An 18,064-nucleotide genomic window follows, 5' to 3' on the forward strand; every position below is an offset into this window, starting at 1 on the left:
AGCTCCTGTTCACCCTCCAGGTTGCCGTTTGAGTGTCTCCCTGCCTCCTCCTCTGGAGACCTCCCTGCCCACTCCGTTTCCAGCAGGTCCCCTGCTGTGCGCTGCCTCAGCTCCCTTGATATTCTTTGTGCCACTCACCACCACTTGTAATTACTCTGTTTGTTTTATGTATTTTTTTGTCATTCCCCCTACTAGCACGTAAGTGCCATGAGGGTGGGGACCCACGTGTGTTTCGCTGTCACTTTATCTTTGGTTTCTAGCCAGGGAAGGGCTGGCTCATAAGTAGGTGCTCAAGAAATTCCTGGAGTCAGTTTGTATCTGTGTTGGGGGAGGGCGTTGCTGGTGGAGACGCTCATATTCAGATTTGGACTGCGGAAGGCCCGGGGAGGACCTGCAAGTCTGACTGTAATTTGGCACATTAGCTTTTCTCACGGCACCCCCATTCTGCTTTGGGCTCCCCATGTTTCCTAAACATTCTGTTCCCCATTGACTGTTGCTGCCGCTCTCCCCAGGTACCCAAAGGTGGGGGCCTACCCATGACCACTGAAGTTCTCAAGAGCTTAGCAGCTCCTCCAGCCCTGGAGAAGAAGCCACAGGTGGCCTACAAGACAGAGATCATCGGAGGGGTGGTGGTCCACACACCCATCAGCCAGGTGAGGGGCCTGACTGGGGCTGCGGGGGGAGTGGGGGTGTAGAAGTGTCCATGGTGTGCCCGTGATGTGCTTGGAGCACTGTACTGGGGAAAAGGAGGGTGGGAGTTGGAGGGGAGCTGGTGCCAGTGGAGCCATCAGGGAAGTACAGGGCATGTTACAGCCCCATTCGTGGGTGTTAGTGACAGCATTGCAGAAGTGAAGGCCACTGCATCTTGAAGCCGAATGGCCTGTGCAGTTCTCTGCTGGACACAGGAGACACAGAAGATGAGGGTTTGTGAAACCCGTAGGAAATGGAATAGAGGAAGGCAAACAAGGCTGGAAACCAGCCTGGTGTCCCTCCTGGTTCACATTCTCTGTCCTTCCCTTTCTCCTGGGTCGGCCCAACCTCCCTGATGCTGGTTCTGTGAAAGTACCCGGTAAAGTGCATGACAGAGCAAAGGAAAGTTTTATTTTCCTGTTTTAATTATTTATATTTATGTAAGTTTTTTTTTTTTTTTTTCTGAGATGGGGTGTCACTCTGTCACCCAGGCTGAAGTGCAGATACACATAATCACGACTCACTGCAGCCTGCGCCTCCTAGGCTCATGCAATCCTCCTACCTCAGCCTTCCCAGGCTCAAGTGATCCTGCCACCTCATCTGGGGCTACAGGCATGAGCCCCCGTGCCTGGCTAATGTTTTTTTATTTTTTGGTGGAGATGGGGTTTTGCTATGTTGCTATTTAATTTTTTAGACACGGTCTCACTCTGTTGCCCAGACTGAAGTGCAGTGGTGCAATCATGGCTCACTGCAGCGTCAGACTCCTGGGCTCAAGCCATCCCCCCATCTCTGCTTCCTGAGTAGCTGGGACTACATGCCTGGGTAATTCTTTTTTTTAATTTTTAAATTTTAAAATGAAAATTAAACAAAAATTTTAAAACAGTTTTTAATTTTTTTGCAGAGACTGGGTCTCACTGTGTTGCCCAGGCTGGTCTAGAACTCCTGGGCTCAAGCGATCCTCCTGCCTTGGCCTCCCAAAGTGTTGGGATCACAGGCATGAGCCACTGTGCCCACCATTTATTTCTTCTTTAACTTAGGGCAAAGAGGCCAGAGATTCAGGCAGGGGGAGGTGGATGGGGCTATGGCTGCATAGAGGCAGGGAGGCGCTGATCCTGACACTGTTTCCTTGCAGAACGGTGGAGATGGGCAGGAAGGGAGTGAGCCTGGGTCCCACGCCATCCTTCGAAGGTCTCAGAGTTACATCCCCACGTCAGGCTGCCGTGCTTCCACCGGGCCTCCCCTCATTAAGAGTGGTTACTGCGTGAAGCAAGGGAATGTGGTGAGTGTCAGCACAGGGGCTAAACTGGGGTTCTGGTGACTCCTCAGAACCAGTAGCTGTAGACATAGCAGAGGTGAGAGGAGATTGACAGGAGGTGCCTCAGTCCTCCATGGAGCCTCCACCTTTGAGGGTTGACCATTGGCTGACCACTGGGGTCTGACCATTGGCCCCCGCCTGTCAGAGGTGTCAAGCCTGATATGAAGAAGCCCTTTCCCCTGCTGAATGTGGGGGCCGGATTTCTAGGGGGCTGGGTCTCTGGGAGCTTAGCATGAGAACACCCTCCACAATGCTGGGCACCTCTTGCTAATGTTCTGCCTTTTATTTTGTTATTACAGCGGAAGAGCTGGAAACGTCGCTTCTTTGCACTTGATGACTTTACCATCTGCTACTTCAAGTGTGAGCAGGTTTGTAGTAGCTTTGCTGCCCTGCTGAGAGGTCATGGAAACTAAGAGGTGCACAGATGCACACCCACAGGAGAGTGTGCATGAGTGGAGATGTGGGCACACAAAGACTTCAAAGGCACCTCTGTCTTATCTCCATCCATTCTGTGCACACATCTTTACAGTGACAGTAAGTGTCCTCTCAGCAGTGAGTTGCTGTGTGGTCAGAATCACAGCTACACAGCATCTTCTTAGATTTGTTTTGTCTTTTTTCTTGTTTTTGGAGATGTGGTCTTTCTCTGTCACCTGTCACCCAGGCTGGAGCACAGTGGTGGATTTTTTGTAGAGACAGGGTTTCACGATGTTGCCCAGGCTGGTCTTGAACTCCCGGCCTCAATCCGTCCTCCAGCCTTGGCCTTCCAAAGTCCTGGTAGTACAGGCAGCAGCCACTCTGCCCAGCCAGATTTTTTTTTCTCTTGCTGATTATTTTGAGACCGGGTTATTTGTCAACCTGATTTTAGCCAGCCATCTCTGAGAAAGGGGTATTTGTCAGCTGGTCTTGGTCATGATATGTCACAGGCAGCCTCACTTACCTGTCTTTCTGTTCTTTCCACCAGGACCGAGAACCACTGCGCACTATATTTCTTAAGGATGTTCTCAAGACCCATGAATGTCTAGTCAAGTCTGGGTAATTGTGTCTGTTTTTTCTCTTCTGATCCAAACTTCCATTTGTCCCCTTAAATCTCCCTTTACCACCCTTCAGAGACTCTATGCAAGAGTCATGAGCTTCCAAGAGCCAGGCAGAGGAGCCTAACAAACACCTTGTGACTGACTCACTGCATCCAAGCTAACACGGGGAGAAGACCGCCCTGGGCACATTTGCCCTCTTCCCATACCTTACTCTGGCTCCTAAGCAGATAGGCCCATATAATAGTTTCTGGTGGGCAAAAAGAAAGCATATAGAAACAAAGAGTGGGGCTCCAAAGCTTCTCAGGTATTAGGATTAAGTGCTCAATTCCTAGCGGAACTCAGGCTCAGAGGAGAGACCCGGCCTCTAGGTCATTCACCTCAGTGCTTCTGGTCAGATCACTGTACCAGTGCCTCTTCCCTGACCTTCTTATGCCTTTTCTCCTCCTTTTGACCCTGATGTCCCATTAACACAGGTGATTCATAGCATCTCTGTGTTACTCCCACTGGGAAAGAAGAACAGGTATTTTAAAGGGATTCCTCTGTCCTCTAGGAAATAGTTACCTTCCAGGTGTCGCATTACATAGGATGAGTTTGGGACTTGGCAAGGGATCTCCCAGGTCCAACGCCAAATACAGATGCCTATAGAACTAATCTTTAGAGACCCCAAGGGTATTGGGGCATCCAGAAACCCTCTTTCTGGCCACCAATCTGCAGTCTTTAGAGACTGGGTGTTTGTGTCCCTCCATCTCACGGCTTGTGCAAGCAGAACCCTCAGATATCATCAGGAAAGCTGTTCACAGCAGGCCGACTCTTCTCCCATGAAGGCACAAACAGTCTTGCATGAAAACAACGTGCTGTGTGACCCAAGAAGGCAGAGACAGAAGCATTCTCCTAAGTCTTGCAAATGGCAGTCGCAGAGTACAGTAGACTGGGGAGGTTCCCAGTGACTATTTATAATTCAGGAAAGTAGCTCTACATGGAAATTCCAGAAGTATGGCTCCAGAAGTAGGCAGAGGAAAGATTGGGCATGATGAGATCCTTGATTGTACCTGACCGTGGAGGGCCCTTGCAGATGTGAGACCACCTGGGCACACGGGGGAAGCTTAGAGAACCATAAGAAACTTAGGGTTAAATCCTAAGAGTGCCTTGAACTTTCCTGAATTCTCTGACTCTGCCAGAGTCACACTAAACTGAGTTAAAGCAGTCAGGGACTAGCAGGGAAGGAGGTCCTTGGGGCTTCGCAGCTTCCATGCCTGTTAAACTGCTTGGCTTCCCTGGAACCCAGTCCAGGGGTTTAGGACATCTTGATAATCAATGAATATTTGTTCAGGTGAATTGAATTGAGTTGAAAGGCTCCATGTAGCCTGGTGCTGTTTTAAAAATATATATATATATCTTTTTAGGCCAGGCCTGGTGGCTCACAGCCACCATCCCAGCGCTTTGGGAGGCCCAGGTGGGTGGATCGTCTGAGGCCAGGAGATTGAGACAAGCCTGGCCAACATAGCAAAACCTCGTCTCTACTAAAAATACAAAAAGCCAGCCAGTTGTGGTGGTGGATGCCTGTCATCCCGGCTACTCGGGAAGCTGAGGCAGGAGAATCGCTTGAACCTGAGAGGCAGAGGTTGCAGTGAGCCGAGATTGTACCATTGCACTCCAGCCCGGGCAACAAGAGTGAAACTCTATCTCAAAAAAAAAAAAAAAATACACACACACACACATATATACATACACATACACACACATATTTTAAATTTTTTAAAATTTCAGGAGTTTTTGGGGAACAGGTGGTGTTTGGTTGCATGGAAAAGTTCTTCAGTGGTGATTTCTGAGATTGTGGTGCACCCGTCCACAGCAGTGTCCCTGGTGCCCAATGCATAGTCTTTTTATCCCTCGCCCCCTCCCTCCCTTCCCACCCTGAGAAGTAGATGTGAAAGGAGTGGGGATTTCCCACCTGCTTTTCTTTCACCTCCTCAGTAGTTGTTTATGTGACTTTACTGGCTATGCATGAGTAGAATTTGAAAGGTTAAGACATTTTAGCCAGAAAGAAGCATTTTTTATTCAGAAACTTGAAATGTGCTTCAAGTGACTATTCTGTGACACACGTTATGCTGGATGCCTTCTGTACTTTATAACTAACTGGTCTTTGTAGTGACCAGCCTGATCAAGGGGGTCCTCTCATTTATCTCGGTTTTATACTTGGGGTCACAAAGGCTCCCCAAGGTTTTTACAACATTTTCAAACATCTCTTCCCTACATGTAGTCAGGATTCACTCAAGGTCTGTCTGGCCCCTGTCCTGTTGTTCTTGCTCATGGCTCTCTGGTCTCATGCACTCCTTTGCCCAGGTACCTGTGGCACTGGCCGAACCCCTGCCATTTTCTTGCAGGCTTTCTCATTCATGAAGCCGACCCCACCTGTGATCAGTCCTTTCCAAATCTTGGCATGTAACACACAATCTAGCATCTGATGCTACAGTTTTGCTTCCTTATGTTCTTTTTTTTTTTTTTTTTTTTTTTGAGATAAAGTCTTGCTCTGTCCCCCAGGCTGGAGTGCAGTGGTGCAATCTCAGTTCACTGCAGCCTCTGCCTCCCAGGCTCTGGTGATCCTCCTCACCTCAGCCTCCTAAGTAGTTGGGACTATAGATGTGTGCCACCACACCCAACTCAGTTTTGTATTTTTTTTGTAGAGACAAGGTTCACCGTGTTGCCCAGGCTGGCCTAGAGCTCAAGTGATTTGCCCACATTGGCCTCCCAAATGCTGGGATTACAGGCGTAAGCCACCACACCTGGCCCTTATGTTCTTTCATTGGGTAGGAATTAGATCTTTTACTCCTTATGTACTCCCCACAGTGGCTGGGGACATACGTGGCAGGCATTTAACAATGGGAAATAACTTGGGCTGCTTTGAGGTTTGTCACTGAGCATCAGCTACTCCCTGCCCTCTTCCTTGCAGAAGTCAGGATTTCTTTTCCAAAACCCACCCCCAGCAGTGTCCCCTGAAGGAGTGCTCTGAAGTCATCTCCTCTCCCCTTGCTTTCCTCCTCCTTAGCTCTTTGTCTCCTGGGCCCCACACAGTGAGGCAAGGAGCAGGAGCTGAGTGAAGTTGATGGGGCTGCAGTGTGGATGGAGGAGACAGTATAGGGAGTGGAGAGTTGGCTTCCTTAGGAGAGGCCAATGGCAGTGGAGTAATTAAAAGCACAAGCTCACCGGGTTCGGTGGCTCATGCCTGTGATCCCAGGACTTTGGGAAGCTGGGGCAGGCAGATTGCTTGAACTCAGGAGTTCAAGACCAGCCTGAGCAACATGGAAACACCATGTCTCTATGACAAACACAAAAATTAGCCAGGAGTGGTGGCACGTGCCTGTAGTCCCAGTGAGCCATGATTGCACCACTGTACTCCAGCCTGGGCAACAGAGCAAGACTCTGTCTCAAATGAATAAATAAATAAATAAAGCAGAGACTCTGGAGTCAGACCTGGGTTCCAAATCTCTGGTAACTTGGAGGAGTCATTTAAGCTCGGACTCTGAGTGTGGGTCTGGGTTTCCTTATCTGTAAAATGGGGGAAGTCTTAAGTGTCCCCCAGGGCTGTTGTGGAGATTAGATGAAATAATCTGCAAAAAAAGCACCCGAAACGGTGCTTCCCACAAAGCACCTCATACACCTTAGAGGGAAGGAGGGAGGCAGGAAAGAAGGAAACTGTAGGAGATGGTGGTGGGGGGGGTTGGATATTAGGCAGGAGGTTTTGGAGGGAAAGGAGCTTGTTAGAACTGCTGGTGGGAGAGGGGCCTGGGGAGGGTCCATCTGGATGGCAAAGCCTCCTGAGACCCTCTGGGAAATGAAGCTAGAGGCACCCCCTGGAGTGTTTTTCAAGGCAGGAGCTGAAGGAAGAATGGCTTGGAACCACCCCCGACCCATCTTCCTTTTTTATGGTAGAGGGCACTGGGGTCTTAACAGGACATATCAAGTCCTCTGTGTGTATGTCAGCAAGCCATAACATTCTTTCTCTTTCTCTGTCTAGTGATCTCCTAATGAGGGACAACCTGTTTGAAATAATAACAAGCTCCAGGACCTTCTACGTACAGGTAAAATGCTCCCTTCCAGAAGACTCCAGCGTTCCGTTTCTGTGAATGGTGCACTCATAGGCCCTGTCTTTTCCTTTGCTTTCTCTTTTCATTTGCTTGAAGTTTCTAGGCAGTAAATTTAGCCCCTGAGAGTCAGTCTGAGTCCCATTTCATCCTAAACAGGATGTTTGCCAAAAACTTCCCAACCATAAAATAATGAAAGCGGGTTGCGCCGCTCTACTGAGGAATGTGAGTGTGTACCAGTTGCTCTCAGCTGCTGGGCTCCAGCTAAGCAGAGAAAAGGAGAACTGGTCAGTGATTTCACTTCTCCTTTGGAGGGTATTTATAAGTCTCGTCTGTGTGTGGACATCACTGTGTGCGGAAGGACAAAAGCACAGAGGGCCCTGTGCAGGCACCAGGTGCAGAGCCAGCTGCACAGAGGAAGCCATTGTTCAGGCTCTGATGGTTCACTTATCAGGAGCTTCTCCCCTCCACCCACAGCTCTGGAGTTCTCCCAACTCCTTCTAAAGTCATAGGAACTAGAAAGGCAGATTTCCAAGCAGGGACTAACTAGACTTTCAGGGCCAAGTCCTAACCCAGCCTGCCTAGCAGTACACAGAGAGTGCCTTGATTCACAGCCTCATGGTGATGCTGGGCTTTTAGTATTAAAACTGACATTTAAGGCTAGGCGTGGTGACTCAACACCTGGAATCCCAGCACTTTGGGAGCCTGAGGTGGGCGGATCACTTGAGGTCAGGAGTTTGAGACCAGCCTGGTCAACATGATGAAACCCTTTCTTTACTAAAAATACAAAAAAAATAGCTGGACGTGGTGGCATCTGTGTTCTCATATACTCAGGAGGCTGAGGCAGGAGAATTGCTTGAACCTGGGAGGCAGAGATTGCAGTGAGCCGAGTTCATACCACTGCACTCCAGCCTGGGTGACAGAGTGAGACTGTCTCAAAAAAAAAAAAAAAAAAAAAGAACAGAAATAAAACACTGACAAGTAAGCAGGTTGGTTTTAGGTGGGGTTTCCCAACTAAAGCTTTTCGAGCTCCCGCAGCCCTTTCTTCTCTGCTGCGAGTGTCGCTCCCTGTTACGCAGCCTCCCTTCCCCGAGGGGCTGGTACCCTTTCCCATTTCTTGGGCAGCAATTCCTGTCATGACTCCTTCCTCCCGAGCCCGGCAGGTGTTTGAGTGACTTAGTCCTCTCGGAGCTACATCCATTTGGACAAGCACATGCCTTCCAGGAGGAGACAGCAGAGTAGGGGCCTGGGAGCGAACTGGAGCTGTGGAAAGGGCTGCCATGGGCATCAGAGCGACTAATTCACTAGCACCACTGCCACTCAGGGACAAGGTTTAACTTGTAGATGCACCACAAGTTTGTAGTTCTGACATTCAACAGATATTTGTAGAGCATCCTCAGAGGGCTGGGCATTTTTGTCTCAGGCGGGGGACACCAGGTTAAACAGAACAAATCCTGAACTCGAGAGAGAGAGAGAAAGAGAGAGAGAGAGAGAGAGAGCTCGTCAAGTCCATAGGCAGTTAAACTGTGGCATGGTGCAGGGGAGGGAGTGTTGGGGGAGATGGAGCACAAGGGAGTTTGCAGACAGTGAAACGATTCTGTATGACACTGTAATGGTGGGCGTGTGATGAAGAACTGTACAGCACAAAGAGTTGATCTAATGTATGCAAATTGAGAAAAAAATTTAGGAGGTCAAGTGACCCCAGCAGGAAATGCAGAATGTGACAGTAATGGAAATGTATTACAGGTCCTCCCTGAAGCAGGTAGGGGAATACAAAATAAAAAAGGTGTGATAAGTTCTTCTGCCATTAGACTGAAACGTGAACCATAAGCAGGGCTCCTCACTCAGTCTTAGGCAGTCAGGGGAGGGTTCCTGAAGAAAGATACAGCTAAGCTCAGTCTGTTGGGGGGAAAAGTGGCCCAGGCAAAGGAAATAGCAGGTATTTTTTTAAAGCCTGGTAATAAAAGGAGCATAGGGCAAAAAGGAGGCTGGACAGTTAGGCACAGAGGACCCTCATATGCCTTACTGAAGAGCTTGTATTTTATCGTTAGAATTAATGCCCTTAGAGGCTGGGTGCGGTGGCTCACGCCTGTAATCCCAGCACTTTGGGAGGCCCAGGCGGGTGGATCATGAGGTCAACAGATCAAGACCATCCTGGCCAACATGGTGAAACCTCTTCTCTATTAAAAATACAAAAATTAGCTGGGCGTGGTGGCGGGTGCCTATATTCCCAGCTACTCGGGAGGCTGAGGCAAGAGAATCGCTTGAACCTGGGAGGCAGAGGTTGCAGTGAGCCAAGATCACACCATTGCACTCCAGCCTGGGCGACACAGTGAGACGCTGTCTTAAAAAAAAAAAAAAAAAAAAAAATTAATGCCCTTAGAGGTTAAACAGAGGGTGTGATCTGACCTGCCTTGCCATTAAAAAATATCGCTTGGGCAAGTTATTTAACTTCCAGAGCCTCTTTTCCTCATCTGTGAAACGGAGATGATGATCTTCAACCCCAGCCCTTTTAATGACACACTGTCAAGGATTGCCTGGCCCTATGCAGTGTGGGGGACAGAGGAAAAAAGGCTAAGATAGGATGAGAGAGAACAGTTTGAAGGCATTTATTAATAATTTAGTGAGGGATAAAGGAAGCCTGAATGAGGGTAGATGGAGAAAAGTGGAAAATTTGAGAGATGTTAAAAAGGTATATTTTCTGGCACTTGAGAGTCGGTTGGATGAAGGGAGAGAGGACAGGTGAGGAAAATGCCCGGATGTTTGGCCTGAGCCTCAGGGTGGCTCATGGCACCAGTCATTGTGACAGGAGCATGGGAGGAAACACAAGGTTAGCATGGGTGGTTCAGAGTTTACAGTGCCTGCTGGACATCAAAGGAGACGTGTTATGGAGACCATTGTGGATCCACATTGCTTGGCATGTTGCTGACACTAAATAAATATTTGTTAAGTGAATGATTGTGCTGGTTGAGTTCAGGAGAGAGCTTTGGACTGAAGACAGCAATTTGGGAAACACGAAACCCAACCAAAAAATGTTTCAAAGATAGTCTACATGAGTGTACGCACAGTTACCAGAAGATTCTAATCACCCCATCTTCCATTGCCTTCCACTTCCCACATTTCTGGGATAAGAGAACACTAGTGTGACACAGAATAAATAAACGAGAGGGAGGACAAATCTGTTCACAGCACCTAACTCAAAAACAATGGGAAGAGAAGATTATAGATTAAAAATCATTTAAAATATTTATCAATTCATTAAAAATAGCATCTATAAAACTGGGCACCATGGGATGCACCTGTAGTCCCAGCTACACGGGAGGCTGAGGCAGGAGGATCATTTGAGCACCGGAGTTTGAGGGTGCAGTGAGCTATGATCTCACCACTGCACTCTGGCCTGGGTGACAGATCAAGACCTTTCAAAGACCCTGTCTCAAAAAAAAAAAAAAAAAAAGGCAATCGTAAACTCATTATAAGTTCGCAAAACGGATTTCGTGAAAAAATGTATTTCTAAAAAATAGCAAGAATAGTATTGTTTTTACAGTTTTGCACATCTATCTTTAATGGCTGGCATAATAGAAGACAACAGGATTCTCCTATCTGCTTCTGCATTCTATCTGTGGCCATATGTTGTTTTGATTGCAGAATATGGAGAAAATCTGGCCTCACACAGATGTGTATTTGGAAAAAAAGGAATATTTTAATAGCCTTTTAAGATAATTGTGGATATTCTTTGATTCTATACCAAAACTTGGCAAATGTTAATTTCTTAATGTTTAGGTGCAATGTAGAATCTGAAGCCATATCAAGAAATTTTTATACTCTTACATTAAAATCCATTGGTCAGTTTTGCACTTTGAATAGATACTTTTTATCCATGCATGGTTTTTAGCAGCATGTAGTGGTCATTTGGAAAGTAATGGTCTCACTGAAGTATGCAGATATTCAAAATGTTGACACATTTTATTATGTACTATCCAAAATCACATCATTAAGGTATCACCACTAATACCATTAACAGTCTTTGAGTGCAGAAAACTATTAAGCTCATGGAGGTAGCTGGAAGTTTTTTGAAATTCTAGTTTTTGCTTTGAAAGCTCAAAACTTACTCATTTTGGGGATAAAAATCTACCAAATACCTAACTCTGAATAAGTTTAACTGACAATTTGTATGTCAGTCATTTGTTCTAAGTAAGAATTGTGTTTTAGGCCAGGCACAGTGGCTCACGCCCTGTAATCCTGGGACTTCGGGAGGCCAACGCGGGCAGATCACCCGAGGTTAGGAGTTTGAAATCAGCCTGGCCAACATAGTGAAACCCTGTCTCTACTAAAAATACAAAAATTAGCTGGGTGTGGTGGTGCACACCTGTAATCCCAGCTGCTCGGTAGGCTGAGGCAGGAGAATCGCTGGAACCCAGGAGGCGGAGGTTTCAGTGAGCCGAGATCACACCACTGCACTCCAGCCTGGGAAACAGAGTGAGACTCTGTCTCAATAAATAAATAAATAAATAAATAAATAAATAAATAAAAATTGTGTTTCACACAACAGGTGAAAGAACATGACTACTGGTAGACTTTGGTCCTAAGGTGCTGGCAGCTTTACCCACCGTGCCAAAGTGGCCTTCTGACCTGCTCCCCAAGGTTATGCTCAGTAAATCTGCCAGAAAGAACCGTTCATCTTGAGTACCTAAGAGAGCTAGACCAAAGAGCAGGCAGATCGTGGTGGAGAAGACTCCCTAGGCAGAAGAGAAAGACTTGGGTTAGATTCTAACCACTTAGGTATTGGTCGTTTAGCTGTTTAACTCAGATGTCACATTTATGTATAATTTGTACCCTGTGACTTCTCACACTGTAGTAGTCTTGTCTGTTAACAAAAAGCTACCATTTTTTGGACACCTAGATGTCCCAGGCATAGTGCTAAGCAACTTACGGGTAGTATAAGTTAAAGTTTATCACTTTGTAGTATAAGTACTGTAGTAGTATAAGTACTATAAGTAGTATAATTTTATCACTTAAATCTCAGCCGTCTCTGAAATTATCTCCAGTTTACACACAGGAAAATGAAGGCTTTGAAGGTAAATTATTTGTGCAAGATCATAATAAATCCAGTGAATTATGGAACCAACTAGGAAGCACCAGGTGCTGGAGCAAGACTTGCCAACTTGGGTTGTTTACGAGCAGCCTGGTCCAGGCCTGGAGCAGTGGCTCACACCTCTAATCCCAGCACTTTGGGAGGCTAAAATGGAAGGATTGTTAGATCCCAGGAGTTCGACACCAGCCTGGGCAACCCAGTGAGACCCCCGTCTCTAAAAACAAACAAAAGTAAACCAAAAGAAAAGACAAAAATAAGAGCAGCCTGATTCAGAACCCATGATGTAGAGGGTGTGATCACAGACAACCAGGAAAGTCTGACTCTATTGGGAAAGACCAACTTGGGGTAACTGGATGTCTTGGCAAATGGATCATGGTGACCAAAAATCCAAGATCTGGAAGTAACCAGGTGTCTAAGCAGGTAGAAAGGCCAGTGATTTCAGCAAGCTTGTCAGCAGGTAAACAGTTCTCAGTTCTGGGCAAAAGTTCAAAATCACATTTCAATTCTTGAGATACTAGGCAAGCAGAGGTCACCATTTCCCCATTTCCCATTCATAGAAGGTCAAGGGAAGTAGGCAGTTTATCAAAAGGGAAATTAATTATTCAAAATGAGAAATGTGGTGCAAACTGGGCTTAGCTTGGCATAAGCCCCATTGTTGGAACTAGGGTGCTATGTCAGGACAAGGGTAGCAATATGTGGACTCAAGTGAGTTGCAGAGTGTTGCATTAGAGCTCTTTGGATACTACTGTTTAATTTAGACTACGGGGTGAATGATGTCACCTAGAACTATGTAGTGTGCAATCTACACAACCATATGCGGCAGGGCTGTGTCAGAGATAGGATTAATTCTTGGGAAAGGAGGGCTGCAGAGGTGGAGAATAGAATGAAGGAGGAGTTGCCTAAAAATTTTGGATAGCAGCAATGGCAGTAACCAGAGGTAGATATGGAAGCCTTTATGGCCTCTAGAATTCATTGCTTCAAACCATTGTATCTATTATAGTGCTGGGTTTATGTTAGATGGTCAATAGAATCTCACTGAACTGCAATAAAACTACAGGCTGCAACGACTCATTTTAATACCCTCTGTCCCACTCATCTCAAAAACTGCCTTCAAGGACAGAAACCCTACTTTTTCTTTTGAACCAAGCTCCAGAAACAGGTGCACACACATAAGCATACCAGGAAGAGATGAAGCTATGACCTTGGTGCTTCCTTTTTTGTTTTACTGAGTTTAAAGCATGTTTTTAGTCTCATGGTAATTCATCATGGGTGTGTAGACTTCAGCTATGATTTTTTTTTTTTTTAAACCTCTGGTTCATGAAGCTACTTTGTGATGTGGTTTTAAGATTTTGATGAAAGCTAAGCACAGGCTTTCCATAAAAATAGATATGTACATAACCATAATTTTTGCATACAATTTTGAAGTTTTGTTGAGTTTTTGTTTCTCATGAATCCCAGTTCTTGAAACTACTAGGAGAGATTTATAGGCCAGGCCTGGCGGCTCATGCCTGTAATCCCAGCACTTTGGGAGGCTGAGGCAGAAGGATGGCTTGAGGCCAGGATACGCTGCTCCAAAAAAAATTAAAAAATAAAAAAAAAGGTTGTAATTATCTCAATAAAATAATATTGTTTCTTCTCATATGGAATTAATTGCAATATCTGATTTTCTTTTTGAGCAGTATTTTAAAATATCATTTATTAGGGGGTAGCGTTTATCTTCATGGCTGAGTTACTATGTAGGTTATCTGACCAAAAAATGTTCTTAAGAAGGAATTAGAGAATTAGGGAAGAAATATAACTAGTAAACAATTTCCATCTTCACTAATTACTAAATGTTTTAAGAAAGAGATTTAATTATTTTACCTATCATATTAGCAAAGATTTAAAAAATTATAATATTTAATTCTAGCAAGGGGGCATGTAACAAAAATGTTGGCAAATGAAATATATATTATTGGCCAGAAATCCCTCTGGCCAGATGTAACAAGAGATTTAAAAGGGTGTGAATTCTTTAATTTAGTAATTGCCTTGGGAGCTGAGGATTCCTAAATATTCCTAAATATGGAAAAAGCTTTATCCCCAAAGATGTGAGTAGCAGCATTATTTATATAAGAGGAGAATAGGGAATATTCAAAATATATTTTAGAGCAGGGATCCCCAACCCCTGGGCTGTGGACTGGTACTGGTCCATGGCTTGTTAGGAACCCGACCGCACAGCAGGAGGTGAGCAGTAGGAGAGCAAACATTATCGCCTGAGTTCCGCCTCCTGTCGGATCAGCAGGAGCATTAAATTCTCATAGGACTGTGAACCCTCTTGTGAATTGTGCATGTGAGGGATCTAGGTTGTGCACTTCCTATGAGAATATAATGCCTGATGATCTGAGGTGGAACAGTTTCATCCTGAAACCACCCGTCATCCCCCTCCCCATTCATGGAAAAATTGTCTTTCACAAAACCGATCCCTATACTGAAAAGGTTGAGGACCACTGTTTTAGAGGACTAGGTGAGTGAACCGTAGTATATCTACTTGGATCCCCTGAAAATGTTTACAAAGACGCCTGATAACATGGAAAAATCCTTCTATTATTAACTGGAAAAAAAAATCAAGATATAATGTATCTTTGTATTTTGGAAAACAAAGAAAAATGAATAGCAAAAAGACTGGATTTGCTCTCAGTTGTTATTTTAGAATTTTGTGAGGTTTTAAAGCGATTTTAATTTTTTTCTTATTTCCTTTTTTTTTTTGCAAAGTTTAGGGAGAAGAGGTCTTGCTCTGTTGCCCATGCTGGTCTCGAACCCCTGGACTTAAGCCATCTTCCCACATTCTAAACGTTAGCCTTCTAAAGTTGTGGGATTACAGGCTTGAACCACAGGATCCAGCCGATTTCAGTTTTTTATTTTTGTACATTTATTTTCTATGTTGTCTTTAATGAGTCCTTATTACTTGCAAAAAGGAAAACAGGGAAAAAAATAACAAATTGTGTTAGGTAGTCACCCAAGAATAATAGTTGGTGTTTTGATTCTTGCACTTGAGGGCCCATCTAAATCAAGATATTCCTAGTTTTCTGTGATTCTGTGATTTCTTGCTAAGCAGAGGCTGGGTGAAGACACCCGGGCTTGCTGTGTGACAGTTCCTGGAGAAGGAGTTTGTGGGGAGGCAGTACTTCAAAGTGCAGTCAGGCAGGTGGCCTGTGGCCTGTGGGGGCAGCATTTGACATGGTGGGGAGCATTTCACTAGACTGCTGGAAAGATCATGGAGATAGCTTAACACTCCTGGAAACTGATTATCAGATTGTCATCCTGGGGATGTTCCTGACTGTTTAATGAAAATGTCAGATCTCCTATGTGACACAGGAGACTGTTTCTCCCTCAGTTCATAGGCCTCCTACCAAATCATCTTTTGTTTCTCTAGGAGGAAAATCTCTAATAAATGCTTTTCTCCTAATGGACGATCACGTCCATCTCATTCAAATTCAAAATAACCTTTTTTTCACCTCCAAATACATGATCTTATTTGATCTTGATGATTTGATCTTTGAGGTAGGAATTATCTGCAGTTTGAGGATGAGGAAACCGAGAAAAGATCTTATGGAGAGGGCAATGCGCTTATCTGTAAATGGTGGTTTTTAAGGCTTCATTTGTTTCTCTCATATAATAACAATGAAAGCAACAATAATATCTGCTACTTACAGAGCCCATTCTATGTGTCCGGCCCTATTTCAACAGCTTTTCCTAATTGAGGTCATTTAATTCCCTCAATAATTAAGCTTGTGGAACAGGCCAGCCCTGATATTTGTAATGAACCTTCTGGAAGCTTCTTGGAGTCCTTATCCTAGTGATCTTTTTGGACCAAGGATGGGTTTGTCTTTTTCTTGGGAAACCACCAGATTGTCAAGTAACTGGAAAAAGTCAAGCGGGGAGGGAGTGCTAGTAAGTTTGCAGGTAGAGCACACGTTGGAGAGGTGTTCGCTTTGGGCACTTGTCACTATACCCTTTTTGCCCTCATGTCACTATACCCTTTTTGCCCTCGTGCACCAGGACATGAACGGTTTCCCTTGTAGGTGTCTCCTGCACACATCTAACAAAGGAGGGTTTGTTTTGGGATGACAGGACGGTGTAGGGATGCAGGTTTGAGAATTTTTGTTTTACTGGTCATGTTTTTCCTGATAGAATGCAAAGAGAAGGAGTCACTTTGGGGATGGGGAGGATGAAGGGGGATGTGGAGACCTTTGGGGGCTATTGTGTGGTGGTGGCACAGACATCTGCACATGCACACCAATGCACGAGTGTGTATTTTGGTGGGACTGTTAGGGGATGATGCTGAAGACAGAGGAAGGCTAACAGGCATATTTCTGGAGATTCCACCTGGTCGCATCTCTGTGTCTGGCACCTGATGCAGCGCGTAACACGGGGTGGGGTCCTCAGCCAGCGTTTGCTCTGTTCACTTGAACTCAACCCCTGTAAAGCTGGAGGGCACGGACAGGCTCCACCTGCAGTAGCGAGGCCGCTGGAGTTTCCTCCCTTTTTTCATAGAGCCGCTGCTGCCCCCTTCTGGGGTTTACAGGTTGTTTCTGGGAGGAAATACTTAAGTTTAACGGCTTCATCCTTCACATATTGTAAAGCTTGGTGCTCCAAGTCCTACGATTCTTTAAAATTTTTTTAAAGTTTTATTCACAATAGCAAAGTCACAACTCTTTTTTTTGTATAAATTTAAGGGGTACAAGTGCGGTTTTGTTACGTGAATATATTGCCTATTGGTGAAGTCTGGACTTTCACTGTAACCATCAGCTGAGTATTGTGCATTGTACCCATCAAGTAATTTCTCATCCCTCACCCACCTCCCACCCTCCCACCCTTCCATGTCTGCAGTGACAATTACTTCACACTCTATGTCCATGTGTTCACATTATTTAGCTCCCAGTTATAAGTGAGAATAGGTGGTATTTGACCTTCTGTGTCTGAGTTGTTTCACTTAAGATAATAGTTTCATCCATATTTCTGCAAAAGACATGATTTCATTCATTTTTATAGATGAGTAGTATTCCATTATACATATGTACACCACATTTTCTTTATCCAGTCCTCTGTTGATGGACATTTAGGTTGGGTCCATGACCTTGCTATTGTGAATAGTGCTGCAATAAACATACGGGTGCAGGTATCTTTTTGATATAATGATTTTCTTAAAAAAATTTAAAGTTTTATTTTAGGCTTGGGGGCTAAAATATATACACACATACATGTGAAGATATAATGATTTCTTTTCCTTTGGAGAGGCACCCACTAGTGGGATTGCCGAACTGAATGGTAGTTCTATTTTTAGTTCTTTGAGAAATCTCTCTACTCCTTTCCATAAAGGTTGCACTAATTTACATGCCTATCAGCAGTGTATAAGGGGTCCTTTTCCCCACATCCTTGCCAGAATCTATTTTTTGTCTTAATAATAGCTATTCTGACTGGTATGAGATGATATCTCATCATGATTTTAATTTGCATTTCTCCAATGATTAGGGATATTGAACATTTTTTCAGATGCTTTTTGGCCACTTGTATGTCTTGTTTTGAAAACTATTCATGTCCTTTGCTCACTTTTTTTTTTTGAGACGGAGTCTTGCTCTGTCGCCCAGACTGGAGTGCAGTGGCATGATCTCAGCTCACTGCAACCTCCGCCTCCCACATTCAAGCAATTCTCCTGCCTCAGCCTCCTGAATAGCTGGGACTATAGGCGCACGCCACCACTCCTGGCTAATTTTTTGTCATTTATTAGAGACGGAGTTTCACTGTGTCGCCCAGGCTGATTGCGAACTCCTAAGCTCAGGTAGTCTGCCCTCCTCGGCCTCCCAAGTGCTGG

The 18,064-nt window shown here is 45.1% G+C and overlaps 1 protein-coding gene across 4 annotated transcripts in view; it reads left to right on the forward strand.

The window, feature by feature from the left end:
• Positions 1-18,064, forward strand: part of PLEKHA2 (pleckstrin homology domain containing A2) — a 39,114-nt gene that overhangs the window by 15,410 nt on the left and 5,640 nt on the right. For 3 of the 4 annotated variants that reach the window (XM_031669490.1, XM_031669491.1, XM_031669492.1), the window contains exons 4-8: positions 513-653; positions 1,823-1,969; positions 2,305-2,373; positions 2,967-3,037; positions 7,055-7,118. In XM_031669490.1, the coding sequence (XP_031525350.1) occupies positions 513-653; positions 1,823-1,969; positions 2,305-2,373; positions 2,967-3,037; positions 7,055-7,118 (492 nt within the window). The remainder of the gene's footprint in view (positions 1-512; positions 654-1,822; positions 1,970-2,304; positions 2,374-2,966; positions 3,038-7,054; positions 7,119-18,064) is intronic. The other variant, XM_031669493.1, reaches the window with a different exon arrangement.

The sequence above is a fragment of the Papio anubis genome, chromosome 8, assembly GCF_008728515.1.
Source record: "Papio anubis isolate 15944 chromosome 8, Panubis1.0, whole genome shotgun sequence".
Classification (NCBI taxonomy): domain Eukaryota; kingdom Metazoa; phylum Chordata; class Mammalia; order Primates; family Cercopithecidae; genus Papio; species Papio anubis.